Source organism: Lontra canadensis, unplaced genomic scaffold, assembly GCF_010015895.1.
Source record: "Lontra canadensis isolate GAN:19392208 unplaced genomic scaffold, GSC_riverotter_1.0 scaffold66, whole genome shotgun sequence".
Taxonomy (NCBI): domain Eukaryota; kingdom Metazoa; phylum Chordata; class Mammalia; order Carnivora; family Mustelidae; genus Lontra; species Lontra canadensis.
The window spans coordinates 10945802-10972443 of NW_022631060.1; the positions used below are offsets into that span (position 1 = coordinate 10945802).

Here is a 26642-nt window from a genome sequence, read left to right on the forward strand (position 1 = left end):
GCGGAGGGCTGCCCTTCTGCCCGCGAGCGCGAAAGCGGGTTCTGCTCTGACCAGGCGCTGCCGGCGGCCCATACGGTTTTGAGACCCGGAGGTCGGAGCGGGCTCGGGCTCGGGCCTCCGAGCCTCAGGGCCTCCGGGCGGGAGCGGAGTGTGGAGGGTCCCGGAGGGTGGGGGGCGCCTCCCGTCATGTCCCGGGGGTGGGAGACCCGGGGGTATGGGTGGGGGCGCCGCCCGTCGAGGCCGGGGGGGACCCCGGAGGGGAGGGGACCTGGGGGTTGGAGGGACGCTGGGGCCGTCCGTCCTGGCGGCGGAGGCGCTCGTGCTGAAACGGTCGGCGCCGCCGCCGCCCCGACGGCAGGACTGCAGCGCTCACACATGCGCGCGTGAGGGCTCCCGCACTCCCAGCATCTGGGGCAGCTGCAGGGCTACGCCGTCGCTTTGCCTCCGAGGTGGGGAAGCCTGCGGTCGCCCGCCCTGCTCCGCGGCAGCAGCACCTCGAGGTGGTTGGGGGCAGGGAAGGGGGGGCGGGCCCCACACGGCCACGTGACCGGCGCGGGCCCGCCACTACGGGCATGCGCACACGGCCAGCTCGGGAGGCATTTCGCGGGGCCGCGACCCGGGGAGAGCGACTGCGCAGGCGCCTGCTGGGGCGCGCGTGCGTGCGGCGCCGGAGGGGGCGTGGCGAACTTGGCGCCTGCGCAGTGAGCGACGCGGGGGCGGGGCCAGCCGTCAGCTGACCAAGGCGGCGGCGGCTTCGCTAGGACCGGCAGTTGGCGTCGCAGGCTCCGGCGCCGAGGGTCGCGGACGCGTCCGCTCCCGGTGGGCGAGGCGGAGGCACCATGGCGACCACAGTCAGCACGCAGCGCGGGCCGGTGAGGTTGCGGGCGGGGGCGGGCGGGCGTGGGCGGGCGTGGGCTCCGGAGCGTCCGGGGAGGGCCTGGCGACGGGCGGGGCGACGAGGCCTGCGGCGGCCGAGGAGGCCCGGCACCCTGCGTGGGTCTCCGCACCGGGGAGGGTCCCGCGGTCCCCGGCGGGCCTCACGTGGGGCAGCCGCAGCGTGCGTCTGTGGAGGACCCGAGCCGCAGGCGGCCGCCCTCGCTCGCCGGGCGGAGTAGGGCCCGCGGCCCCCGTCGGGCCCCTCGTCCCGCCATCAGCCTCTTCGTTTGCCGACGAGAGCGCGGGAGCCGGTAGCCGGTGGGCTCCGGCGTGGTCCCCGCACTGTGCCATTGCAGGGGCGCGGCTCGGGTGGCTTGGGGCCGGTGGCCTCCCGCAGCCCGGACCGCACCCGGGGCGTCGGAGACCCGAGGTCCGCGGTAGCAGCCGCTCAGGACGCGCCGCAGGGCGGGAGGTCGCGGGGCTTCTCGCGCGGAGCCGGGCGGGCGCGTGCGGTGCTCGCCGGAGGGGACGGCCTTTCTGAGGCTGAGGGGAAGCCCCCGGCGTCGTCGGGTCCCCCGGGCACGGGGCGGTCCGGGAGCTCGAGGGGGAGCTGGCCCCGCTGCCCGCGGGACGTGGCTGTGGAAGGGCCCCGCGGCCCGTGCGGAGAGCTCTGGACTCGTCCGCGGCTTCCAGCGCTCGGGCTTGCGGCGAGCCCAGGCGGTGTCCCCGGCGGTGCCTCCTGTTCGTGCGACTGGCTGACCCCGGAGCGAGGGAGCCCGCCCAGCCGCTCCTTTTTTGGTCCTCCCACCCCGCGCCGCGCGCCGGGGGCCGCGGGGCTGCACCGGAGGCGGGTCCCGCGCGTAGACGCGCACGAAGCCGGGCACGGCGTCTGCTGGGAAGGGAGGCTGCACGGGGGACGCTCCGCTCTGTGGCGGCGCAGAGCCCCAGGCTGGGGAGCCACTGTCTGCGCCTGCGGTCGCGCTGCCCGTCTGTCCGCCGTGCGCCGCTCGTGCCGGTGCTGTGGCTTTACGTGTCCGCGTTGGTGCGCACGGTGGGTGCCCTCCATGACCTGCAGGCGCGCGGTAACGTCAGGGCTGGGCCGGAGCTGCTGGGAGCTCCGGGAAGGGGGCATCTGGGGCTGGGGTCTTGAGTGCCAGCGCAGGACACGTGACATGTTCCTCAGCCTGTTACGGGCCTGGTATTTGGGGCAGCGCGACACCGGGAGCACCCGGCGTAGTGCCCGCAGCCAGGGTTACTGTGCAGCGTAGGAGACACCCGGAAGCCGGGAGCTGCGCGCAGGGCTGTGGTTCTTTTTTTGTTTGGGTTTTTAAGATTGTATTTATTTGAGAGAGAGAGAGGAGCGTGTGAGCAGCGGAGCAGCGAGGGGGAGGGACAAGCAGACACTGCTGACCGTGGAGTCCGATGTGGGGCTCGATGCCATGACCCCGGGATCGTGACCTGCGCTGGAACCAAGAGTCAGATGCTCAACCGACGGAGCCACCCAGGTGCCCAGAGCTGTGGGTCTCGACTCCTGACTTAGATGTGCGGGTGGCCTGTCAGGGGCTGTGGTCAAGGTGGGTAAGGTTCTTGGGGGACCTGGCACCTAACCTGACACTTGGAGGAGGAGCCCGGCAGGCCCGTGGGGAGGGGCTGGGGGCCGCGAGGTGGGCGGGGGGGGGGGGGGGGGCCTGTGCCGGGGCGAGCAGCAGGCCCGGCCCCGTGCTTTTCCAGACGAAAGGCCAGCAGCTGGACTGGGCGCTTGAGTTTCACCCGGTCTTTCCGGTGTTGGTCTCTAACAGAGCCTCCTGCCCGGCACCAGCCGCTTCAGCGCCCCCGCTCCCCCCGGCCAAGTGGTCCTTGTGAGGACTGTGGCAGTTGTTCCAGTCCGGTGGGCCTTGTCCTTTAGCCGGGTGCCCCGACTGCACTGGGGCCGGGTGCTGTGGGGCAGAGGACCAGGTGCTCGGCCATCCCAGCGGGTGGGGGTGAGGGAGCACCCAGCAGCGCTCAGGAGCTGGGTGGGGGCTGGGCGCTCTCTTGAGCGCGTGTGGCTGGGGGTGGGGGGGCCCACACCCCTGCGCATGGCACACAGGACTCCACTGGGCTCCAGGGCGCCCAGAGCCTGGACTCAGGTGCACGTGGGGCATCCGTGTCCCACTCGCCACAGAGGAGTAACAGGCAGCGTCCTTGGGGGTGTGACGAAGGAGGGAGAGTCTGCCTGGCAGGGGATGGGGTGTTTCCTGCCTCCCTGCACAGGGAAGCCTGAGGGGCTGGGTGAGGTGGGCTGTGGTGGGCAGTGCCAGCTGCTCCCCTCGGTGGGGCTCAGGTGGTTCTTAGGCGTCTGTCTGTTGGGGCTGGTTCCTTCCCCACATCGCCGCGGAGCCGTGCCCAGGCCCGTCCTGTTGACCTCGCTTTTCCCATGGCCAGTGTCCTCGCGACGACATCTGTTTCCTGCCGCAGCCCGCAGCCTGTCAGAAGCGCTCGTCGGAGCGCGGGGAGTTTGTGGGAGACAGGCTGCTTTAAACCTCGGTGGCGCCCGCCGGCTCGTGGGGACGGGGACCGAGGCTCCGTCGGAGGCAGCGAGAGCCTTTCCAGCCTCCCTCACAGACGCGCAGGGCGGCCCCCGAGCCCGGGCTGACCACGACCACCCGACCTCCTGCAGAGGCGCTGACGGTGGGCGAGCGGGTTCAGGCCGAGCGCGCCCTCCTCTTCCTGATGCCTTTGCCCTCCTGCCCGAGCCGGGCTGGCCCGCGGGTGGCACGCGGCTGACCTGCCACTCCAGGCCCTCGTCGGCTTTGCCGACGGCGATCGCTTCTGCCGGGTGACGCGGTGACTGCGTCCTCGCGAGCCGGGAAGCGCAAGCGTGTGGAGGAGTTCCCGTAGGCCGTGAACGTGGGTGTAACTTGCCGATGGCGAGGGGACTGCCGGGTCGGCGACTTCGGGCCGGCGCGGGGCGCGTCGGGTGTCTCAGGGCTGTTTGCGCTGACTGACCAGAGCGGTCTGCGAAGCCGCCCCCCCCCGCCCCCCCCAGTCCGCTGGTCCTGAGACGTCGTGCAGGGAGGTCAGGACGCGCTCGGCTCCTGCCCGTCCGTTCCCAGGCCGCGGACGCAGGACTCGGCTTTCCCTTCAGGCCTGCGCGTGGCGGCGTCTCCTTTGTCGAGCACCGTGGTGAGCCCGTGGGCTCCCGCACGCGCCCCGGCCGCGGGGCCCCCCACTTGCCCTGCCGGCGGCCCAGCCCTCCCCGCTACCGCAGAGCCGAGCCCCTCCGTCCGGCCTCGCGGAGCCGGGTGCGGGTGTGCCCGGGGTCGGCGCTGCCGTTCCTCGCGTCCCATCTCCCGGGCCCTCTGGAAATGGCCATCCCCTGTGAGCCAGGTGACCGCAGCCTCTCCTCGCTCTGAGGCCACCGTCTGCACTTGGACCTGCTTCCATCAGCTCCTCCTCCTCCTCTTTCCCTGTGTGTCCTCTCCCCCCCGGGACCCTGGCTTCGGGTCTCCCGTGTGACCGTGACTCCCTGTCGCCTCCCAGCCTCCTTCCTGAGCAGCAGGTCCGTGCGCTCGGCTGCTCCCTGCCCTGGAAAGGCTCCAGGCATCGCAGACAGAGCGGGGCCCTCCTTCCCGCGGACCCCACTGCAGTCTCCCCCAGTGTGAGGATGAGCCCTGAGGGAGCCCCGCCTTCTGAGCAGAGTGGGGTTCTCAGCCTGTGCCCCGCCCACACGCCTCTGCTGTCCCCACGGCCCATCGGCTGTCACACCCTGCAGCACGTGTCCAGCTTTTCCGCCGCCCGGGCCCCCTCCTGCAGGGTGTAGCGAGGATTCTGTCCCAGCCAGGCTGGGGGTCAGAGCCGCGCCTTCATGCAGTCGCTTGGGAGATAGGACCCTGCTGAGCTGTGGCCTCAGTCTGGTAACACCTGTCCCCTTGCAGGGCCTTCAGTGCGACTGGCCCCTGGGATGCCGGGGAGGTTTGGGACTCCTGGCCCACCAGACACCGTCCTGCAGTGGGGGCGCCTCGTCTTGTGAGCTGGGACTTTACTGCCTGGCCCTCGGCCCCTCCACGGCTCAGGGCACAAAGGGCTTCTCTTTGTCTCTGGTGTCGCCCTTCTTTGTCCCTTTCAGCTATGGTTCCAGTGTGAGTGATGTGGACCAAGGAGGCGTTAGTGTTGGGGTACCTCTTCGGACCACGGTGGGGGTTCTGGAGCCCTGAGTGCCAGTGTCCTCAGGGGTGATGCTGGCCCCAGAGGGCGGAGCAGGTTCTCAGACAAGCAGAGCCAAGGGACGGCCTCACAGCGGCTGGCGGCCTGCGCCGGGGCTGCTCCTCCTCGCGGCATCATCGCGCCTGTTGCCTTGGGCGTCGCGTGGCTGTCGACTTGGTGGGGGACACGGACACGGGAGCTCTGCCTCGTGCCACTGTTGCCATGTTTGTCTCCGTACCACGGGAGTTCACCCCGTCACCTTGTCAGGGGACCAAAAAGAACATCCACCAGGAGACTAAAAACTATTTTCGCATATCAAGCAAAAGTTAAAAGTTCATTAAAAATACTGAGAAAACGTCCCAGATGTTTTACTGGAAAAGTAACAGTCGAATGAATTTTTGAATTTGTGATTTTGTTGGTACAGTATTTCTATAAATCGCTGATTTGTGTGTGTAATTTGACACATTATAATTTATAAATACATTCAAGGTTGCTCAACAAATATATACAAAACACTAACAGTTTTTCAGTTTTTTAAAAAGATTTTATTTATTTGACGGAGATCACAAGCAGGCAGAGAGGCAGGCAGAGAGAGAGGAGGAGGCAGGCTCCCCGCCGAGCAGAGAGCCCGACGCGGGGCTCGATCCCAGGACCCTGAGACCATGACCTGAGCCGAAGGCAGCGGCTTCAGCTGCTGAGCCCCCCAGGCGCCCCTCAGAAGCTTGCCGTGGCCGTGCGTTAACTGGGGAGCGCTGTTTGTACGCCGAGCCCGAGGTGCTGTGCGGCACGCGGGCTGACAGACGCTGTGTGCAGGCTGTGTGGGTGGGAGGAGAAACGGGGAGCTGCTCCCTGTGGGGACAGTGATGACAGCCGGGCCCAGAGGGCCACCTGCCCCAGCCGGCGCGCGGCTGACGTCGTTTTGGAGTCCGCGTACCCCACTTGTGCGCGCGCGCCAGGTGACAGCTGACGGTGTCCCTTACGTGTCTCTGACCAGGATTCATCGTTCTCTGGTCTTGGAGGCAGCATGAAGCGCGTGTTTGGGCGTGACCGCTCAGGCCTCTCCTCGGTCGTCCTAGGGCAGGGTCCGTTTTGGGATTAGCCCTGAGCTTCGGCCCGCGCGTAGGCAGGCGCTCCCGACGACCTTCCCCGCTGGTCTCAGCGGTCGGGCCTGTGTGGGCCCCCGGGCTTGTCCGCGGTGTGTGCTGCGTAGACGGACTCGTGCCGACTGCAGGTGTGGGCGTCCGGCCATGTGGACGGACCCGTGTGGCGGCTCCCAGGGCAGCGGGGCCCCGCCCGTATAGCCGGGAGCTCGGTGTTCCGTAAGGAGCCAAGCACCGTTTCCTTCCTTTTTAGTGAGGTTGACGTTTTCTCCTGACCTGGCACGTTCGAGGTACAGAGCGGCTGTGAGAGCACGAGAGCTCCTACGTCTCTGCACCTTGTGGGGGGTCCCCACGGGTGACGTCAGCAGAGACCGGCTTTGCTGCGCGACCGCTCGCTCTGGGCTTTATGCGGGTGCCAGGACGCTTAGTGGCCTGCTCTCTGGGCCCGTCTCAGACATGCCTTGTCTGGGAGACCTGGACTGTCTGAGGACTGCTGGTCAGGGGCGTTGTAGCCTGTCCCTCAGGCAGGAAGAAGCCCCCAGGGCATGGGGTCCTCCTCGCCGCTTTTCCGGAAGCTGGTGTCCCCCATCCTGTCAGTGCTGGCGTTGGCGGGGGGCTCAACGTCTGTCCCTTCCCGTGTTTTGTTTGCACTGTTAGTTTATGTCGTAAAAACCCTCATTTCACGGTTATGGTTTCAAAGTTGAAAAGTGGTTGAGAAAGAACATTAGATGTTTGATCTTTTTTTTTTTTTTTAAGGTTTACTTATTTGAAAGTGAGCGAGCAGACACGAGCACAGTGTGTCGGGCAGAGGGAAGGAGGGAGAATCCCAAGCAGATTCCACACTGAGCAAGGAGCCCATTGTGGGGCTCGATCCCAGGACCCTGAGATCAGGACCTGAGACGAAATCAGGAGTCAGAGGCTCAGCCGGCGGCACCCCCGGGCGCCCCGATCTCTGTCCTGTAGTACGGTTTTATCCGCCCCTTCTAAAGGGCGTGTTCTCCTTGAAGAAAACCCAGATGAGTACAGCAGAGAGGGAGCGTCGTTCTGCAAGTCCCGGTCTGGGGATGGGATGACGGGAAGTAGCAGTAGAACGATCCCGGGCCTGAGCACACCCTGTCACCGCTGTCGCTGCTGACACCTGCGTGGCCGTCCCTGTTGTGTCCCCCGAAGGCACGGCGTGTCCCCAGAGGACCCTCAGAGCTGCATTGTGTGGTGCGGAGGGAGAGGTTATTTGTCAGAATAACAGAATTCGGTCTGTGTGCACTGATGTTTTGCGTTTGGTTAGCCTGAGTCCCTGTGCGCCAGGTCGCCCTCACGGGAGTGGGCAGAGCTCACCTCGGCCGCTGCAGGCGGAGGCTGGGAGGCCCGTGGCCGGTTGGCAAGGCAGCATCCGGCCCTGTGGCCTCTGGGAAGAGCTCTGGCTGGGAGTGTGTTCGCATGTACGCGCATTTACCCATCGTGACCATGGGCGTCGGTCGGATAGCCGCCAGGCCAGCCGCAGCATCTCAGCCGTGCGGGAGGGCATGCGGCCTCCTTTCCAGGGCGAGCCCTGGGCCCTGCTGGTGAGCCGAGCGGCACGCTGGGGGAAGGGCACCTGCGAGGCCCCTTGGGAGCCAGTGCCGTCCTCACCTGGCAACCCTGGGCCTCCGGGGCCCCACTGCTTTTCCCTTGTGTCTGTGATGAGTGCATGAGCCCCGGGGCTGCCCACTCCAGACGCAGAGACGGTGCGAGGGGCCCTCCTCCCCGGGCGCCTGAGACGGCCCGGCGTGGGGTGCGGCCAGGAGAAGGGGGCGCTTGCTTCACAGAGAGAAGCATTTGGAGCACCAGGCTCCCGGGTGCTGAGCCGGGGGCCGTGGGGAACCCAAGACGGGCGTCTGGGAGTGGCTGTCCTTCAGTTTCAACACTAGGCCCGTGAGGGGACACAAAGGACAGGGACCTAGACCTTTCTGGGGACGTTTGAAGTAAAACAGCAGAGAAATGCTTTCCCATTGGTGCTTGTGACCTCAGTGGGTGCGGAACCTTCTGGAATCCTGCCGGACCCAGTCATCTGGCACCTCAGCAGCGCAGGCCTTAGGGTGTTTGGTGCGTGCCCGTGCGGTCCCTAGTGGCCACCATCGGTAATGCCGTTCGCCACAACTCCCTGTGGCGCCGGGGCCTTTCCTGGAAATAACGCTCCTTGGAGGCTCTCCTGAATCCTGGTGACGTCCCCATGGGACGGCCGAGGAGGACCCGGGTCCCCTGCGCTGTGGTCTGCTGCCCCCTCCCGTGGGGCTCTGTCTGTGGCCAGCAGCTGTGCCCACTGTGTTTCCCTGGGCCATCTGTCCTTCCACCCAGAGCCTCCAGACCCTGAGCCCGCCCTGCCTGGGAAGAGTGACATGCCGGCTGCCGTGCATCCAACACCCCGCTCGTCTCCGCAGGGGAAGCCCTGTCCACGGCAGCCACCACGTGTGGCAGTCGGCTCCCGCGGTAGCCGCTGCCTCTTCCTGGAAGACTGGCTCCTGGGAACCCTTGGGGCCTCTGCGCAGTCCCCTGTCTGGCGTGTCTCGGCCCCTCCTCTCCGAGGCGAGGCAGCCTCGTGCACAAAGGGATCAGCAGGAGGCAAAAAGGGGGGGTGTTTGCGGCTTTATGGGGTCTTCTGGGCCGTTGCTGGTTTGAGCTGTGGGTTTCCATACAACTAGAAATCCAAGCTCCCGATTTTGTCTCACTGCTTGCTTTCAGCCGGTACCTCGCAGCTCACAGGCGTAGCTCATCCCAGTGGCTGCAGAGCAAGCCGACGGCGGACACGTGGGTTAGGGTGTGTGACCCCCGACCATGGCCCCCGCAGAGGCCCAGTGTGCATCTCTGTCCACTGAGGGCTCCTTGCCGGAGGGCAGGGTGCTGGTTCGAGGTGCTCGGGCTGGAGACCCTGTGGGCCCCCGGCTCTGGCGATGACGTGGCTGGGCTCCCCTCCCGCCACTTATGGTGTGCTCTCCCCGAAGGTGTACGTCGGTGAGCTGCCGCAGGACTTCCTCCGCATCACGCCCACGGCCGCACAGCAGCAGGTGCAACTGGACGCGCAGGCAGCCCAGCAGCTGCAGTACGGAGGGGCGGTGGGCACGGTGGGCCGCCTCAGCATCACTGTGGTGCAGGTGCGTGCTGGGGCTCCCCAGGGCGGCGGGGGGGGGGGGGGGCTGGACCGCACTTTCCGTGGGGACAGGTGGCTTTTCTGCTTCGTTCTTCTGGAAGCCTATCTGATAAAAGATGCGGATGATTCCCCGGGCTTCTACCAGCAGGAGCAGGATCACCAGGGAGGGGTGCGGATGGGCGCGTGCCGTGTGCCAGCCGTGCTCCTGCCACTCATGCCTTTCCCGCCCACCACGGTGCTGGCGAGGTCGGGGCATGGACCCCCAGGAGAGCCAAAGGCATGGTCAGGGCCCAAAGTGGTTTTGGTGTCCATGGCTTTCTGTGAAACCAGGGAGAAAGGGGAGTCACTGGGAGGCAGGCAGAGTCACAGTCAGGCCTCACCAATACCGTGGGTCTTACGGGAACTGCGTCCCAGACACTTGGCCACACTCTTGGGGTGACAGGGTCACCGCAGATCCTCAGGTGTCTCTGAAAGTTTGCCCCCTCGTGCACCTGCATAAGCAGCAGGTCTGTGCCCGGCTCGCTGTCCCCCCAGCCCTGTGTAGCTGCTGGGCCTCTCAGCATGGCCCGTGGCTTCCCACATCCTCCGTGATAAGCCTTTCTCCCCGGTCTGCGGGGCCCCACTGTGCTTCTGGGCCGCCCCACCAGCCACTTTTCTGGTGGTTCCTGTCCATGGAGCGCCCCGCCTCTCCCCTCCCTGTCCCTGCGCCCGGCCTCCACCCAGCTGCAGCTGGAAGCGTCCATGGCACGGCCTATGGGGCCTCCATGGGTACCCGGCAGGTGTGTCGTCGGCCACGCGCGCACGGGACATGGGTGCTGTGCGGCTCAGCACAGGGTCGGTTTGGTTTGGGCTCGTTGGGGTTTGAGCTGATGTCCCCGTGACGGCCAACGGCACGGAGCCAGCACGTCCCCCCATGGGTCTTCGCCCGCATCCCACTGGGCTCTGTTCTTGGCACTGAGGTTTGAGAGGCTCCTCTGTCCTGGGCATGGCGCTCCATCCCACGTGTGTCTGCTCGTGCCCCTCTCGGCAGACTGGTCCAGGCCTGAAGGGTCAGTGTCGGTGGGCGGCAGCCGCCGTGCTCCTCTCCCGGGCCGCAGTGGCGCTGGAGCGGTGAGATCCGCCTGGAAGGCTGTTTGCGGACAGAGACCCGGGCAGCCAAAGCCTTCGCTCTTCGTCCGTCCCCGCACTTTCTTCCTGCAAAGGGAGCCTGTCCGGCTGAGGGTCAGGCTCCTCAGGGCCCCTAGCCCGTGGCGGTGGACACAGCAGAATGGGAGCCTGGCGACGGCTGGCCCGTGGCCTGAAGTTGTGGCCCCGCTGCTCCAGGCTGGCTCTTGGCTCTGGCCCAGGACAGCCTGCCCGTCACCCTGCCCTACAACCTCTTCTGAGGGGACATTGGAGAAGGAGCTGCCCCGTGTGGCACCATGGCTCCCTTGACCTGAGCAGGGACCGGGCACCCAGAGCCCAGGAACGCAGTGGCGGCCGTATCTTGGTCCCCGGGGAACGCCAGGGTTGGTGACTCGGAGCGGGTGGACAGCGTGGGTGAGCGCGTGTCCTCCACTCTGACGCCGGCCGCCCCTTCAGTCACATTGGTGTGTTTCAGGCCAAGCTGGCGAAGAATTACGGCATGACCCGCATGGACCCGTATTGCCGCCTGCGCCTGGGCTACGCCGTGTACGAGACGCCCACCGCCCACAACGGCGCCAAGAACCCCCGCTGGAATAAGGTTATCCAGTGTACGGTGCCCCCGGGTGTGGACTCTTTCTACCTGGAGATCTTCGACGAGGTGAGAGGGCCGGCCGCCCGTCGTGGGCCGGGGGTGTGGGCCGCCCGGGAGCTGCAGGCCCGCCCAGACACAGGGCCGTCATTGCTTTGTGATGGGCGTCCTGGTGTCCCCAGCAGCAGTGCACAGTACACGGCCCCATATGGGTCTGTTGACCAGTTACGTGCAGAAACAGCTTCCCAGGGCTGGGGACCCGGCACTCTGAGGAGACAGTGTTGGCCGCACCCCCTTCTGTAAGCCGCAGACACGTCCCCAAGCCAAAGGCACGCGGAGGCCAGCTCTTGTGATCAGGTTGGGTATAAAGTGGCTTAGACCCCCACGCCGGGTGGAATAGGGTTCTTGTGCAAATTGCCAGCCCCCCAGGCGTCCCTGGGAGGGTCAGAGGGATGCCATGGGGCTCGTCCTGAGCCTGGTCCTCTGGGCATGTGCATGGGGCTGCCCAGCCGGCTGTAGCCGGCCAGGGAGCCCCAGGGGCTTGGTTGGCAGGGGGAGAGGTCGGAGGGCTGGGGGTTGGGCAGCAGGGCCTGAGGTGGACCCCCACCCAGTATGGTGCCCTCTGCTCTCTCTTTTGGCTTCTAGGTTCCTCTCTCCTACTTCTTCTCTCCTTTTGCTCAGCACAGGGGGATAGGAGGGAGGGTCTGCTTATTAGCAGGGAGAGGGCCTTCTTTCCTCTCTCTGTGCCCACTGGGCTTTGGACCTGCAGGGGATCCCAAGGGGGCGGGCAGAGGCCAGACTGCACCTGTCCAGATGCTGACGGAGGCCCTCCTGGCTTTGTGGGGCTGAGGTTAGGGGTCCTGTGTGTGTTGTGGGCAGGACCAGGCCTTGGGGTGGGGGTGGGGGGTGACTTTTGGAGGAGGTGGGACCTCAGGGGCAGGGTGAGGGGTGGGGCTGTGGGTGGGGCTCAGGGGCTATGAGGGCACCTGGAAAGTGGGCGGCAGGGGCGGGGCCTCGGGATGGCAGCAGCACCTGTGCCCCCCATCTCCCTCAGCGGGCCTTCTCCATGGATGACCGCATTGCCTGGACGCATGTCACCATTCCCGAGTCTCTGAAGCAGGGCAAGGTGGAGGACGAGTGGTACAGCCTGAGCGGCCGGCAGGGTGACGACAAGGAGGGCATGATCAACCTGGTCATGTCCTACACGGTGAGGGCAGGGCAGGAAGGCAGGCGGAGGGGCAGTTTCAGCTCAGTGGGGCTGTTTGCTCCCAAGGGACTGGGACCGTGGTGCATTCTGGTGGTGGGGAGCAGCATGGCGTGGTGGCCTGTCCCTCAGGGTATGCCCCCGCCCCCCATGGCCAGAGAGGGCCTGCCGTGTGGTCCGGGGTTGGGGTGGGGAGGGTCTCAGGACCACATGGGGTTTGAGGGAACAGCTGCTGGCCCTCTGGTCCTCAGGTCCCCTGGCTCGTGCCGGGTCCGGTCTGTAGCCCACTGCTCTCGGGGAGGGTGGGGTTCTGGGACCTTTGTGTCCCCAAGGCGGTGGTGGTGTCCCTGCTATTGTACATCTGCTGGACGAGGATCCCTGCAGGTGTCCCAGCCCAGCAGACCTTGGTTCCCCCTCTTTACTCCTGGGCCGTTTGAAAGCAGGTACTAGCATTCATGTCCTTTTACTCCTAGACGTTTCATGACACGACTGACATTTTCATGTGAACGCACAACCCCGACTGCGTTCACTGAGGGGTGGCGTGCTAGAGGTGGTCGGGAAGCGTTACCCCTGTAGGGCCTGAAAGTACTTGTTTGCTTCTGGGGACCACGTTCCCTTCTGATGTGTCCGTCGGCCATAACTCCGGAACAGCCCCATAGCCAAGGCACTTGCCCCGGCCTTCCACCAGGGTGTGTCCATTTTCCTGTGTGCTTTGTTCTCCTGTGACCCCGTGATCGTCTTCCGTGTGTTCCAGTCGCTGCCAGCCACTGTGATGATGCCGCCTCAGCCCGTAGTCCTGATGCCCACCGTGTACCAGCAAGGCGTCGGCTACGTGCCCATCACAGGTGTGTGCCCTTCCCCTCCCCAGCGCGGTCCTCGGGGACTCAGCACAGTGCGCAGGCTAAGTCCATTCTGCATCACGGGATCCTTCCAAACGCGAGGGTTTGGTTTTAGGCATGAGTTATTTTTACATTTCTAGGATACAGAGTATTTTACCCCCAAACTGTTAGCAAGTTGAACTTTTATGGAAGTTTAGAAACGTAGTCTCTGAACGCATTAGCGTAGTTATCGTCACGAAAGATCCTGCCCTGTGAGGTGAAGTGAGCTGGTGCCCTAACGTCCCCGCTCTGTCGTGCTTGTCCATCTCTGTAAAGTAGCAGTTTGTGACGGCAGTGGGGTTGCTTTCGTGTCTTTCAATTTCCGAATGTTACCGTCAGCCCTCAGTTTACTTCTGTCCTGCCCTCGATGGTGACTGGGCTCAACCAGCTTCCGCCGCGAGCAGCCAGGAAACGGGCAGCACGGCTGAGGCAGAGCTGTGTGCGGGCGTCCACAGACAGGCTCTGCGGGACCGTGAGCGCCGAGGGCAGGGGGACAGAGGAGCCCAGGTCTCCGCAGTCTCTGCCCGAGGCGGTGTGGTGGTCCCACTGTGCCAGAGGGGCCGGGCTGGGGCGGCACACTGTGGGGCGCGGGGGCTGTGCCGCCCAGGGCTGGGGTGGCGTGGGGTGCCCTGCCGTTTCCACTGAGCCAGACGAGAGAGGCCTCGTCATTATGCACTTGTGGCCGGTGCAGGACCAGGTTGTCACCTTGGGCTGACCTTCACCTGGAGCCTAGACGTGCCCCACGAGGAAGTGGGCGAGGAGGCTGCCTCTGTATCCAGGGTGCCCACACAGGTTCGGGACTTGCGTGGGAGAGCCGTGGACTCCGATCTGCATGGGGGCCGTCCCACAGACACGGGGGAAAGGGTGAGCCCTGGTCATGACAGAGCCAGCCAGTAGGAAGTGGCCTTGGTGGCCCAGGAGTTCCGGAGCAGCCTGGGCAGGTTCACAGGATGGAAGGATGTCGCGCTGAGCGGGAGACGGGAGTCTCGGCAGGGACGCGGCGGCTCAGGAAGCCAAGGGCGCGTCGTCAGCCTGGGAAGCCCCCTGAGTGGGAGAGCACTCGCTCATCTGTGAGCTGGCCTGTGGCTAGGCACCTCCCCCGCCTCGGGGGGGCTCTGTGAGGTCAGCGGAGGACCTTCCTGTGGGCTCTCCCTGGGGCCTTCCCTGCCCCTTCCCTGCAGCAGTTGCAGGGTCTGGGTGAGATTGGGGTTTCACTGCCCGCCCTTGGAGGTTTGAGGAGGAACAGACACCCGACGGGCCGAGGGGTGCATGCCCTGGGCGTCTTAAAACAGCAGGAAGGTCTGCCCTGACTTCTGGAGGCCAAAGTCCAGAATCAGGGTGTGGGCGGGCAGTAGGCCCTAGAGGCTCAGGCGGGAAGGCTGGACCCTCCCAGACCCTTCTTGCTGTAGCGTGGCTCAGCCCCGTGGCCCCCATGGTCACGAGGGCCCCTCCTGGGGATCTGTGCCTGTGCCCCAGGCACCCCTTTCATCAGGACGCGGCCCCAGACGGCCTGGCTCTCCCCCAGTTTCTAGGTGAGGTGCCGCCAGATGTCTTTCTAGGGGCACCCTAGCCACAGTGTCCACAGTGTCCCACAGTGTCCTGCTCCGGGACCCGTGTGGGTAACCAGAAGTCCACTGTGTCAGGACACGCATTTTTCTGGTTCCTTAGCGCGCTCCGTACATGCCTTTAGAGTTTGTCCTAAAACATATATTCTGGAAAAGGAGAGTTCTGCGTAAATGGGGACTTGGAAGTTCTCTTCAGTGCACGCTTGTAAGCTGTGGGGTAGTCAGCTACTCGCACGAGGTGACCAAGGAGAAGAAGGAGCTTTTTGCCTGGACCCCAAGGCCAAGCCACCCACCGGCTCCAGTGTGTTTCCTACGAACAGGGACTTGCGCTCGCCGCCGTGTTTTCGTGAAGCTTGAGCTGCAGAGCGACTTCCGCTGTGAATAACTTAGATCCCACGTCCCCAACCTCGTTGAGATGTGTGCGCGCGTGCACGTGTGTGCGTGATGAGTGCTGTGTGCGTCCACGTGTGACCCGCAGTATGGGGTGCGTGTGCACGTGTGATCTGCAGTGTGGGGGTGTGCGTGTGCACGTGTGTGGTGTGTGTGTGTGTCTGTGGACCCTGCTCCCGTGGAAGGGGGCTGCTTGCAGGTGCTGCCCCCCAGCAGGGGGGGTCCCACAGTGGAGTTAACCCTGGGCTGAGGGCGAGAGCTCTTGCAAAGTGTGCGCCGAGCAGTGCGTGGGCGGCACGGAGGCCACGGAGCCGGTGTGTGCGGTCAGCTGTGCCCACCGGACAGTGGCCGGGAAGCCCTCGTGCTGCTCTTCTACCCCGTGGTTCCGCCCACCCTGCAGACCGCGGACTGGGGAGTTGGGCTTTTGGCGTCTCAGCACCGTGGCCCATGAGAGAGGCTCTGGGAGCGCGCCTTGCTCTTGGAGATCTCGTGCTGGTCTGCGTCAGAGGGACCCACTGGCTGCACAGCCTGGCCCACCGTCACCAGCCCGCATGGGACAGTTGGGCCTCCTTCCCACGCGCTGCTCCTTCTCTGACAGAGAACTGCTTTGTGGCCTTCAGTCAGCGAACGTTGGCCTCTGTGGTGTCATCCGGAGTTTGAAGGGACCACAGCGCGAGCAGCTGTCCAGGCTCTGAGTGCAGAGCGTGGAGGGTGCAGCTGTTGGGGAGGGCGCTGCAGGCCCGGACCTGTGCCTGGGGCTGCAGCGGGGGGCCCGTGTCTCTGCTTCCAGGGCCGGCACTCGGTGTGGACGCTGGTGCCGCCATGGGTTCCCTAAACCACGTCTTGTGCTTGCAGGTGTGCCTGCGGTGTGCAGCCCCGGCGTGGTGCCTGTGGCCCTGCCCCCAGCAGCCGTGAGTGCCCCTGCCCGCTGCAGCGAGGAGGACCTGAGAGCCATCCAGGACATGTTCCCCAACATGGACCGGGAGGTGATCCGCTCTGTGCTGGAAGCCCAGAGAGGGGACAGGGACGCAGCCATCAACTCCCTGCTCCAGATGGGCGAGGAGTCCTAGAGCCTCGCCACCCCGCCCGCCCCCGACGTGCCGGCCCAGCCCCTCCCCCCATTCCTGTGAAGGAGCCCCGTGTAGCCTTTGCTCAGACGTCTGTAGTCCCAGTCCTCCCCCTTGTGTGGGATGCATGTGGGTGGTTGGTCCCCGGCCGCCGAGCCCAGCGTCACTCAGGCGTGGGTGGCTCTCCTCCTGGCTTCACTGGGAGCAGAGCGGGCACGGGGGGCTTGTCCTCTCTACGCACGCTCGCCCTCCCACCGCTTGGGGACATGTGTCTTCAAGTGCCGTGTGCTGCTCCTCGCACGCTGTCGCAAGCAGGCTGTCTGCGAGCCCCCGCCTCTGCCAGCGCTGTAGAAAGCGTCGCCGCCCTGCGGGCTGACTTGTGGCATGCCGTTCATCTCCTTAGCCGGGTAGACCTGTTACTTCAGGCGCGTAGAACATTAACAGCTGATTTGGGCTTATTTCCACAACTGCAACCGTACAATTCCCATCTTTCCATGGATGTTCTTTGTGTGTGGTTCTGGGCTGCTCACCCGTGCCCTGGGCGGGCTGACTCCCGTCTTGCCAGTCCAGCGGCAGGGTCAGCGTGGATGCACAACGCACTGGGTCCGGGGTGCGCCGAGCCTGGCAGCCTGCCTGGCCCCGCCCGCAGGCTCTGGAGCAGGGCTGTCCTGGGCCCTGGGGACCCCGTGATGCCTTTTCCTGCTGTGCGTCATGCCAGCTCCGTGGGGTGGGACTCCGAGAGGTTGCCGCTCCTCTCTGACTGACTCTTGGAACAGAACCTTGAAACTGGGGGTAAAAGTGGTAGTTCCAGTACTTTGTTTATTAAAGGGTGTTTAGGAACCATCGGCTCACTACTGACGTTGATTTAAGTAACCGCTGGACCAGTGCCCTGAATTCCCTTCGGGTGGAAGGAGCAGCCGCCTAGTGAACCAGTCCTCTCGGGAGGCAGGAGGTGCGTGTGCCGCGCCATGGGCTGCGTGGCAGCCGTGGCCCCTGGCCTGGGACGAGTAGGGGCTCCTCGTGGAAGTCAGCAGCATGAGCCGTGTCTTGGGTGCTGCTCGTAGCCCACACGCGGCACGCTCGCCTTCGAAGATGGAGTCTCCGCCGTGGGCGCGATGGGCTCCGATGGCGCGGACCTGCGAGGGCTTGGCGTGAGGGTGAACCCGGTTCCACCTCCCCACTGCACGGGCGTTTCCTATCAGCTGGAGGATGTTGCTGCTGCCGGCAGGCGCGGGACAATCAGGGATCCGCACGCGAAAGGCCGAAGGCGTGCGTGCCGGCTGCCCAATGACCGCACCGGCCAGGCTTCTCGGTGAAGACTGCTGCTGGGGGATGGGCGCCGACTGCCGGCTTGGACGCGGGAGCCCTGCTTTCTCGTGGGGCGCCACTTCCCGGTTCGGACACCTTGGGGCCACACAGCACATTTCTACCCAGAAGCACCGGGCAGGCCTGCGGCGCACTCCCGTGGGGACGACCTCCACAGACGCGCAGCTCGGGACCCCGTGTCCGAGAGGCCCCGGTCCCGCTTTCCTCCTCCCCGTTGCCGGGCCATCTGGGCGCGTCGGGGATGTGCTCCTTGTGAGGACTCCCACAGAACCCAGCAAGCAGCCACAGCGGGACTCGCGGGGCCTCGGTTGGCGGGAGAGACCCTACACCTGTCACTTGTGCTCCCCTTCCTCGTGAGCACTGACAACAGAGAAAGCCCAGGCTCTGCAACACCTTCCCTGGTTGTGTCAGGCCTGTTTTCCCTTCTTCACGCCCTGCTGTCCTGCCTGCGGGTCATGGCCTGTGGCTGCTCTGGGGGGCAGGAGGGGGACCCGTTGCGGTTCCTCTGAAGCAGGCCTGGGACAGGCCGATGATGCAGCCGCAGCGTGGCCACCACGGACTCCCATGAGCCAGCGTGGCTGCTGGTGCCGGGCCGCTGTGCCTTGTGGCCCCGTGCACACCAGGCAGAGACCCCGGGGGCCTTCGTGAGCTGGCTGGTGGCCTTTCCACCAGAGGCAGCCCCGCCACGCTGTCAGCCAGGATGGAACGTCCGTGTGTGCCGGGACTCCTCCCGCCTCCCCATCGGCCTTCCGGAGGCGCCCCTCCCCGTACTGGCGCCCTCTGGCCACAGCCCTGCGCGCCAGTGGGAACGATTCTCAGAGCTCCGTGTTTGAGATGCTTCTGTTGGGTCCAGTGTCCGGGTTTATCTTGAATTGTAAAGTATATTTTTGCTTTGTGGCCTTCTAATTTAATACGTGATATCTATAAAAGTAGAGAATTAAACTTCTCCAACGAATCTTTACCATTTTCGTTCCCGAGTGGTTTTTGACGTAGCTCAGGATGCACTCGCTAGCAGAGCGCGCACGGTTGTGGGAGGAAGGGTGCGACCTACCGGTTGGGTTCAGGGCGGAACCCGACGCGTTTATACTAAGCACGAGGTTCATTTTTCGACTAAAATGACAGAGACAGGCTCCTGGGTGGCCCATTCGGCTGAGTGTCTGCCGTCGGCTCAGGTCATGAGCCCGGGGTCCTGGGATCGAGCCCGCAGCGGGCTCCCTGCTCAGTGGGGGCCCTGCTTGTGCCTCTGCTCCCCATGTGCTCTCTGCCTCTCTGTCTCTTTCTTTCAAATAAAATCTCCCGTGACGTAGAACAGGGAGAAGGCTTAGGGCTGCTGGTGTGAGTCTCAGCACGTTTGCCCAGCGCGCACCACGCCCGAGGGGGGCTGTGGGGACGGGTGTCGAGGCCCGGAGCCAGCAGGGGAGGCCGCTGCGTGCCCCCGCCACCCCCGGCCCCAAGGTGGGGTTCTGCAGTGTGTTTCCTTCCTGCGACTTGCTGCCACTTGCTGTGTGTTGCCATGAATGGGTTTTGGTGTTTTTTTAATGTTTTTTTTTTTTACTACTTTTTTAAAAAGATTGTATTTATTTAATTGACACAGAGAGACCCAGAGAGAGGGCACACAAGCGGGGGGAGGGAGAGGGAGAAGGTGGCTTCCGGCCGAGCAGAGAGCCCGATGCGGGGCTGGATCCCAGGATTCTGGGATGATGACCTGAGCCGAAGGCAGACGTGTCACTGACCAGCCGCCCGGGCGCCCTGGACATGACTCTTGCTCAAAGCAGCAGAGCAAAGCGCACGTGCTCGGTGGGTGGAAGCAGGGCCTCCGGTTCTGCGTGTCCAGACGGAGGGCCCTGAACGCCGGGGGGGCCGAGCTCCTGGGCAGAGCCAAGCTCTGAGTGCCCCCAGCAGGTGCGGGGCTGCTTGGGACACCAGCGTGGTGCCGTGGGGGTCCGTCCGTCTGCCGTAACACCCGCGGACGTGCACGCGACAGGTGCCAGGCTGTGTTCGCTGAGGTCCTGGGTGTCCGGGCGGAGCCGGCTTGGTTCTGTTCGCACAGTCTCCGGTGTGGCTCCCAGCCAGGGGCCGGCATCCCGCTGGCGGGGATGAGCTCCAAGCAAAGCGCCCGCCACAGAAGGAAGGGACAGGCCGTGGCCCAGGAAGCCCCACAGTGGGAGAGCCGTCGGGGTGGAAGCAGAAGCGCATCCTGTCTGGAGGAAGGCAGTGTCGGTTCAGCCTCCGAGGCCCCGTGCGCACTTGGGGTGGACATACCGTGCGGGCGGGGAGCGGCCATGACCAAGAACCAGGCCTTGGGCCACGGTGTCAGACTCCACTGAGGGCCACGTGGGGACTTAAAATGTGAGAACCCGACAAAACCTCAAGTGCGAGCAGAGACTGGGAGGCTGCACAGCGACGGGACAGAGCCCAGCAGCCGCTGGTCAGGACGCGGCCCCCAGAGTGGGCGTCTGAGCAGACAGATTGGTGGCAGACCGGGCACTGCCCAGGGGGGCGGGGGGGACGCTTGACTCCGTTCAGAAGTCCCAGTGAGCCCCACGGGGTGTGGCACTAAACGTCCATCCCCCTGTGACACGCACCTGTACCGATGGGAACAGAGTGTGATGCAGGGCACACGGGTTCTGGTCTGGGGACGGCGGTGAGGGGGAGGGTGCGGCTCGCTCCGTGTGAGGCTTCCTGCCTGTTACCACGAGCCCAGTGGTCCTGTGGTCCTGGCGTGGGAGGTGCAGGTCGCAGCCTAGGGCCAGGGCCTGCGCTCTGCCATGCCCTGGCGCCGTGGTTTGGACAGGCGGTTTGGCTCCCCCTGTGCCGCACTAGCAGCTACTGAGCCGTGAGGGGAGCCCGGCTGGGCCTGTCCACCCCAGTCATGCGTCCCAGGCTTGGGGACGTGACCACGGCCAGGTCCTGGCCCCGTAATCTCTGATTTTTTTTTAAATTTTTATTGTTTAAAGTTTGATTTATCTGAGAGTGCACACGTGTGTGTGAGCGAGGGGGGCCAGAGGGAGAATTCCCAAGCAGATGCCCCCCCCACCACCACAGAGCACAGACCTGACGCGGGGCCCCATCCCAGGACCCTGAGGCCATGACCTGAGCCAGGACAAGGAGTCAGACACTCAACTGACTGAGCCGCCCCAGGCTCCCCCTTAAGCCCTGATTTGAAGGGGACACTGGTGGCCCATCTCATCCCAGGGCACCTCTGGGAAGGGTCGGGGTCGTCGCCCCATGTTGGCGGCACAGCATCGCAGGGCCATCCTCCGGCCGGCAGCTCAGGTCTGGACACGGGGAGGCTGCAGGCCTCCCGTCAAGGAGGCTGCTCCGTGCGCTGTTCCGTGGGAGCGCGCCGGGTGCCGCTGTGCCTGAAGCCTGTCCCTGCAGGTTCCTGTCACCCCTGCCTCCGCTCTCTGGGGGCCGGTTTCGTCCCAGTGTCGGCAACTCCCAGCTTCCCAGTGCAGATGCCCTCATGCGTGCCGTCCTGGGAACACAGACTTACCTTCCAGTTCCTCCCCCAGCACCACAGAGTTCCTTTGCGGGGGCCCCAACTTCCCAGAGCCAAGCCAGCGGCACGCAGTCATGCTGCTTGCTCCATGTCCTGGGGCCCTGCAGGTGCACACCCTGGGGCTGAGGCAGAGATGCGGGAGGAGAGGGTGACGCAGGGTGGTTGGGAGGACTCTCCCGCCTGCATTCTGGGGGCCCGGACAGCTCAGACGCAGAACGCGAGCTGGGACGCGGACACGGAGCGTGTGATTGCAGGCCCCCACCCCCCGGAGCATTGCTGTGTTGGACACAACCTGAAAGGCTCAGGTTCCGGGGGGCAGAAGGTGCAGCTGGAGGGACAGCCAGGAGAAGATGATGGGGCATGAGTGGGGCACGTGTGCTGAGGCAGGACTGGGGGTGCAGGGGCATGGCAAGGCCTGCTCTCCCCTCCGCATGCTCCCTTGTGTCTGCCTCACGTCTGCTCAGGCGAGATACGTCCCACATGTGCTCAGAATGGCCCGTGGTCCCGTCCTGCTTGGATCGAGGCTGGAGCCCACCCACGTCCCCATCCCACTCCAGCCACTGCGGTGAGCCCCACCCCAGGGACTTTGCATAGATGCTGAGCTCCGTCCAGCCTCTCCTAAAGGTCCCCTCTTTGGGCAGCTTCCCTGGACACCCCCCGGAACTCCCTGCTCCTTCCCACACCTCCTAGACCCTCTGGACTGACACACATTGTCCTTGATCTTCTCACCATCTTTGCACAGATGCTGCCTTGCTTGGGGACTTCGGAGAGCAGGCTCTGTGGCTCATTTCCTCTGTGCCCGGTCTGCCTGTGGACACAGGGAGGGAGCGCTCGGGTCCCAGCCTCATGTCCCTGCCGTGGCCCCGGCATCACCGGGGATCCCCACCAGCTGCCTCCGGAATGCGAGGGCACGGGGTGCCCAGCGTTTGGGGGCGCACAGACCCCGGGCCTGGGCCTCTTCCTGGTGCTGAGGGAGCTGAGATGTCATGACCTCTTCGATCTTTACTTCCGAGAATGATCCCAAACCGGTTTTGAACTGTTAGTTTCTGAGGAGCAGTCTTCATGGCAGAAAAGCCACAGGAGGGTTTCAGGTGTCAGGGCGGGGGCTGTGCTGCTGCCCACCCAGCACAGACTCCTGGGCCAGCTCTTAGAGGAGTCACAGCGCAGCGGCCCCTTTGGGAAGAGGACAGAGTGTGGCCCTTCTTGAGAGAGAACAGGAACACAGCAAGTTGGGTTTATCGGGAACATCCCTACTGAAAACAGCCCCCCAAAATTCTTTCTGAAATGTTTGAAAACATGACAAAGAAAAGGGAGAACTCAGAGAGATGCTTCCAGCAAGTCTGAGCCATTCGGGCAGCTCCGTGGGACGGAGGGCTGGACAGTGTGCGTGGATCGAAGTGGCACGTGCCATTGGTTTGTCTCATGGTGATTTCCCTCGCCATGACCTCCTTCCCCACGGGTCCTGCGTTTTGTTGTTCGTGAGGCCAGGGAGGTTGACTCTAAGCATATGAACATCCAGAAGGCTGAGAAGAGTCAAGGATTCTTGTCAAAGGAAGACGAGTGGAAGTCTTGCTCAGGTAGAAAGCGAGACTCAGCACTGTTGTCTGGATGAAGATGACAGAAGGACAGTGCAGTGCAGCTGAGCAGGGGCGAGAGTGCGGGGTGGCAGTGAGGCCAGTCAGCCAGGGCTAGACGCGAAACACGTGGAATCAGGCCCCTGCTTCGCACCACATCCGAGCATCAATTCTGGGCAGACTCAAAATGCAAAGGCAGGAAGATTCCAGAAGGTGGCCGAGCAGGAAGGTCCTCAGGTGAGAAGCCGTCTCCCCACCTCACAACAGCTGCACAGGCAGACTCTGACGGATCCGTTGTCAATGCTGGAGTTGGCCGAAGGCGTGCACCTTTCAGGGCGAGTGCTTGGAGAGCACATCGCAGTCTGTTCTGGCCAGTGCTGGCTTTCACGGCAGCAGCCACCCACCAGAGTCCTGGCCCCGGGCAGGCGGTCAGGCACGTGCTCCTGGAGCAGCCCGCACACAATTTGTGGGAGCCAGGTGGGCAAGAGGGGCCCTGCCCTCCAAATTTCAGGGGTCTGCACTCTGATCGCAGAGGGGCAGACAGGTATCCGTGTTGCACCCCACCCCTGCCATCACATGCCCCTCCCCCATAAGCAGAAGTGACTTCCAGAGGATTTAGAGGGTGAGTGCCCATCTTTCCCTCCATTTTTCTCTTTTTGCCTTTTTGGGAGCCAGACATTAAAGACTAGGATGTTCAAAAACAGCTACAGATAAGGGGAAAGTTAGAACATGATCTTGGATGCCCGGGAAAAGGCTCGGAGAAGACCTGAGCAGACATTACATTTGCAGGTCAGGCTGGTCCTCGCACAGAGACAGTGCAGAGCAACAGTAAAAGTGAAATAAAACAATTCAAAAAGCCAGCCCTGAGGAAGGGGGAGAACTGGATTTCCAGAGTTACCACATTATTCAACTCAGGTGTCCAGTGTCCACTAAGAAAATCACAAGGCAGGGGCACCTGGGTGACTCAGTTCTCTGCCTTCGGCTCAGGTCATGATCTCAGGTTCCTGGGATCAAGTCCCATGTCAGTCTCTCTGCTCACCGGGGAATCTGACTCTCCTTATCACTCTCCCTCTGTGCTTGCTCTCTCCCTACATCCCTCCCAAACAAATGAACTGAAAAAAATCACAAGGCATACAAAGAAACCAGAAAGTGTGGTTTATAAAAAGGAAAAAGAAATCAATGAAACTCTTCTCTGAAAAAGACCTGATCTCAGATACACCAGACAAAGCCCTGAAAACAACTAAAAGAAGTTGTGGAGAAAGTCAAGAAAACCATGTCTGAACAAAATGAAGATACGGTAAACAGATGGGAAACCAAAAAACAAACCAAAAAGAAACTCTGGAGCTTAAAAAGTACAATAACTGAAATGAAAAATTCACTAGAGGGGCTCCAAGACAGAATTGTGCAGACAAAAGAAGAAATTAGTGAACTTGAAGATAGGATGGGAAATTATCAAGCCCAAGGAAGACAAAAAGAAAAGCTGGAAGAAAATGGAACAGAGCCTAAAGGACCTGTGGACACCAGCAGGCAGACCAATACACACATTGTGGGTGTCCCAGAAGGCGAAGGGAGAGGGGCAAAGAGAAGACTTGAAGAAATAATGCCTGGAAACTTCCCCAGTTTGAGGAAAGACATGAATATAAACACCCAGGAATCTCAACATCCAGGAAGATGAACCTAGAGATCCACACCAAGAACATTGTAATCAAACTTCCAGGCCCAAAGACAAAGAATTTGAAAGCAGCAAGAGAGAAGAGAATCCTCATGTACAAGGGATCCTCAATAAATTATCAACAGATTTTTCATGAAAAAACTTTAGAGGCCAGAAGGCAGTGGGTCAATACATTCAAATGCTAAAAGAAAAAAACCTGTCAACCAAGAATCCTATGTTCGGGAACACTCTCCTTCCAAGAGTGAGGGACAAAGTAAGACGTTCCCAGATAAACAGAAGAGGGTGTTCATGACCACTAGACCTGCCCTGCAAGGAATACTCGAATGAGTTCTGGAAACTGAAAGAAAATGATGTTAGTTACTTTATATGGAGAGACAAAGATCTCAATAAAGGTAAACACATGGCCAGTCATAAAAGATAGTTTTGTGACAACGGTTGGTAACTGCAGTTTTTGCTCCTGCATGATTTAAGAGGCTAATACATTTAAAGAAAAAAATACTAGTGTAAAATCTAGCATCACTCTGAGTTTAGTTTGTAACTCCGAATCTTGCTTTCTACAACATTGAAGAAAGTAATGCATTCTAAGAGTTCTTTTTGGCTGGAGGCATGTGTTGTATGAAGATGTAACTTTGTGATGTCACCAACCAGAAGGGGGTGGGAGTAGGGCTGCCGAGGAGAAGAGTTTTGTAAGTTACTGAAGTGGCGCTGGTATAAACACAGATTAGAGTGTGACAACTGAAGCACGTCAAATGCTTCCCCAGGGTCACCACAAAGAAAATCACTATAGAATATACACGAAAGGAACTGGGGAGTTCACATGTTTCACTACAAAGAATCAACCAAACACAGAAGAGAGCAATGCAGGAAACAAGGGACAACAACAACAACAAAACAAGACCATAGGGCAAACAGGAAGGAGATATCACAGGGACAGAAGGCGCACTTTACCGGTAAACACATGTACATGGTTGAAGCTTTTCAGAAGACAGAGATGGGCAGAATGGATAGAAACACACTGTCCAGCTTTGTGCTGTCTATGAGAAACTCTATTTTATTTTCTTGAGAATCTTGCTTCAGAGCCAAAGATACAAGCAGGTGGCAAGGGAAAGGTTGGAAAACACCTTCCATGCAAAGAAAACAGGAGTGACTTTACTAACATCAGACAGAAGTAGACTTTAAATCTTAAAACTTTACAAGGCAGAGGAGGACATTATGTATTAACAAAGGATTCAATACAGCAAAAACATACAACAATTGTGAACAGTTTTGTCCCAAGTGACAGACTATATGAAGCGAAAACTAACAAAATTGAAGGGAGAAATAAACAGTTTTATAATAATAGTTGGAAACTGAGTGCCCCACTCACAATAGTGGACAGAACAACCTCACAGGAGATAAAGAGACAAAGGACTCCTATAACACAGTAAAGCAACTAGATCTAGCAACATACGCAGAACCCCCACCCAACAACACATTCTTCTCAAGTGCATGTGGGACATTTGCCAGGATGGACCATATGTGAGGCAGCAGACTAAGTCCTGACAGATTTAAAAACTAGCAATAATACAAGTATCTTCTCTGACCACAATGGGATGAAGTTGAAGATCAATAACAAAAGGAAAACTGGAAAATTCACAACATTATGGATATAGAGCAACATGTTTTTAAACACAAATGGATCAAAGAAGGAATCCAAAAGAAATGAGAAAATACTTGGAGATGAACAGAAATGAAAACACAATATACCAAAACTTGAGGAACACAGTGAAAACAGTGCTAAGGGGGAAATTTATAGCCATACACATTTACATTAGAAAACAAGGAAGATCTCAAAACAGCAATCTAACTTTACAAATGTAGGAACTAGAAAAAGAAGAACTAACTAAAGCCTAAGGTAGCAGAAGGAAGGAAATCATACAGATTAGAGCTGAGATCAATAAAATAGAGAATGGAGAAACAATAGGAAAAAAAGACAAAACCAAAAGTTGGTTTTTTGAAAAGATCAACAAGTTTGACAAACCTTTAGCTTGATGGGCTAAGAAAAAGAAGAAAGATTCAAACTAGTGAAATCATAATGAAAGAGGGACATTACTGCTGATTCTACAAAAACAAAAACGATGATAAGAGTACTGTGAACAATTATATGCCAACAAACGGGTAACTAAGGTGAAATGGGCAAATTCCTAGAAACACAGAACCTACCAGACTGGATTGCTATATCGTTAGTTAACTGCATGGTAACTAACTGGAATTTAAATAAAAACTAAAGAATGAAACAAACCTACCAAGACTAAATCACGAGGAAATGGGAAATCTTAATAGATTTATAACTAGCAAGGAGATTGAACCAGTGATCAAAATTCTCCCAACAAAGAGAAACCGTAGAGAAGAATCCCAGTGTTTCTTAAACTTTTCCAAAAAACTGAAGAAGAGGGAACACTTCCTAACTCATTCTGTGAGGCCAG

At 61.4% G+C, this 26642-nt stretch overlaps 1 protein-coding gene across 1 annotated transcript; it reads left to right on the forward strand.

Moving 5' to 3' along the window:
• The first annotated feature begins 767 nt into the window (after positions 1 to 767).
• TOLLIP (toll interacting protein) lies at positions 768 to 16106 on the forward strand. Its single transcript, XM_032879807.1, has 6 exons — positions 768 to 872; positions 9140 to 9289; positions 10886 to 11068; positions 12054 to 12206; positions 12958 to 13048; positions 15892 to 16106. Exons 1-6 carry the CDS (start codon positions 840 to 842, stop codon positions 16104 to 16106), a joined length of 825 nt encoding a protein of 274 aa, XP_032735698.1. The 5' UTR covers positions 768 to 839.
• Positions 16107 to 26642: the final 10536 nt, after the last annotated feature.

What these genes read in the sequence shown, in the direction of transcription:
- TOLLIP (XM_032879807.1), top strand. Translation starts at nt 840, where the DNA reads ATGGCGACCACAGTCAGCACGCAGCGCGGGCCG. An exon ending in TCAGCATCACTGTGGTGCAG is followed by an intron (nt 9,290 to 10,885) that starts GTGCGTGCTGGG and finishes GGTGTGTTTCAG; the next exon opens with GCCAAGCTGGCGAAGAATTA. An exon ending in CGGCTACGTGCCCATCACAG is followed by an intron (nt 13,049 to 15,891) that starts GTGTGTGCCCTT and finishes TTGTGCTTGCAG; the next exon opens with GTGTGCCTGCGGTGTGCAGC.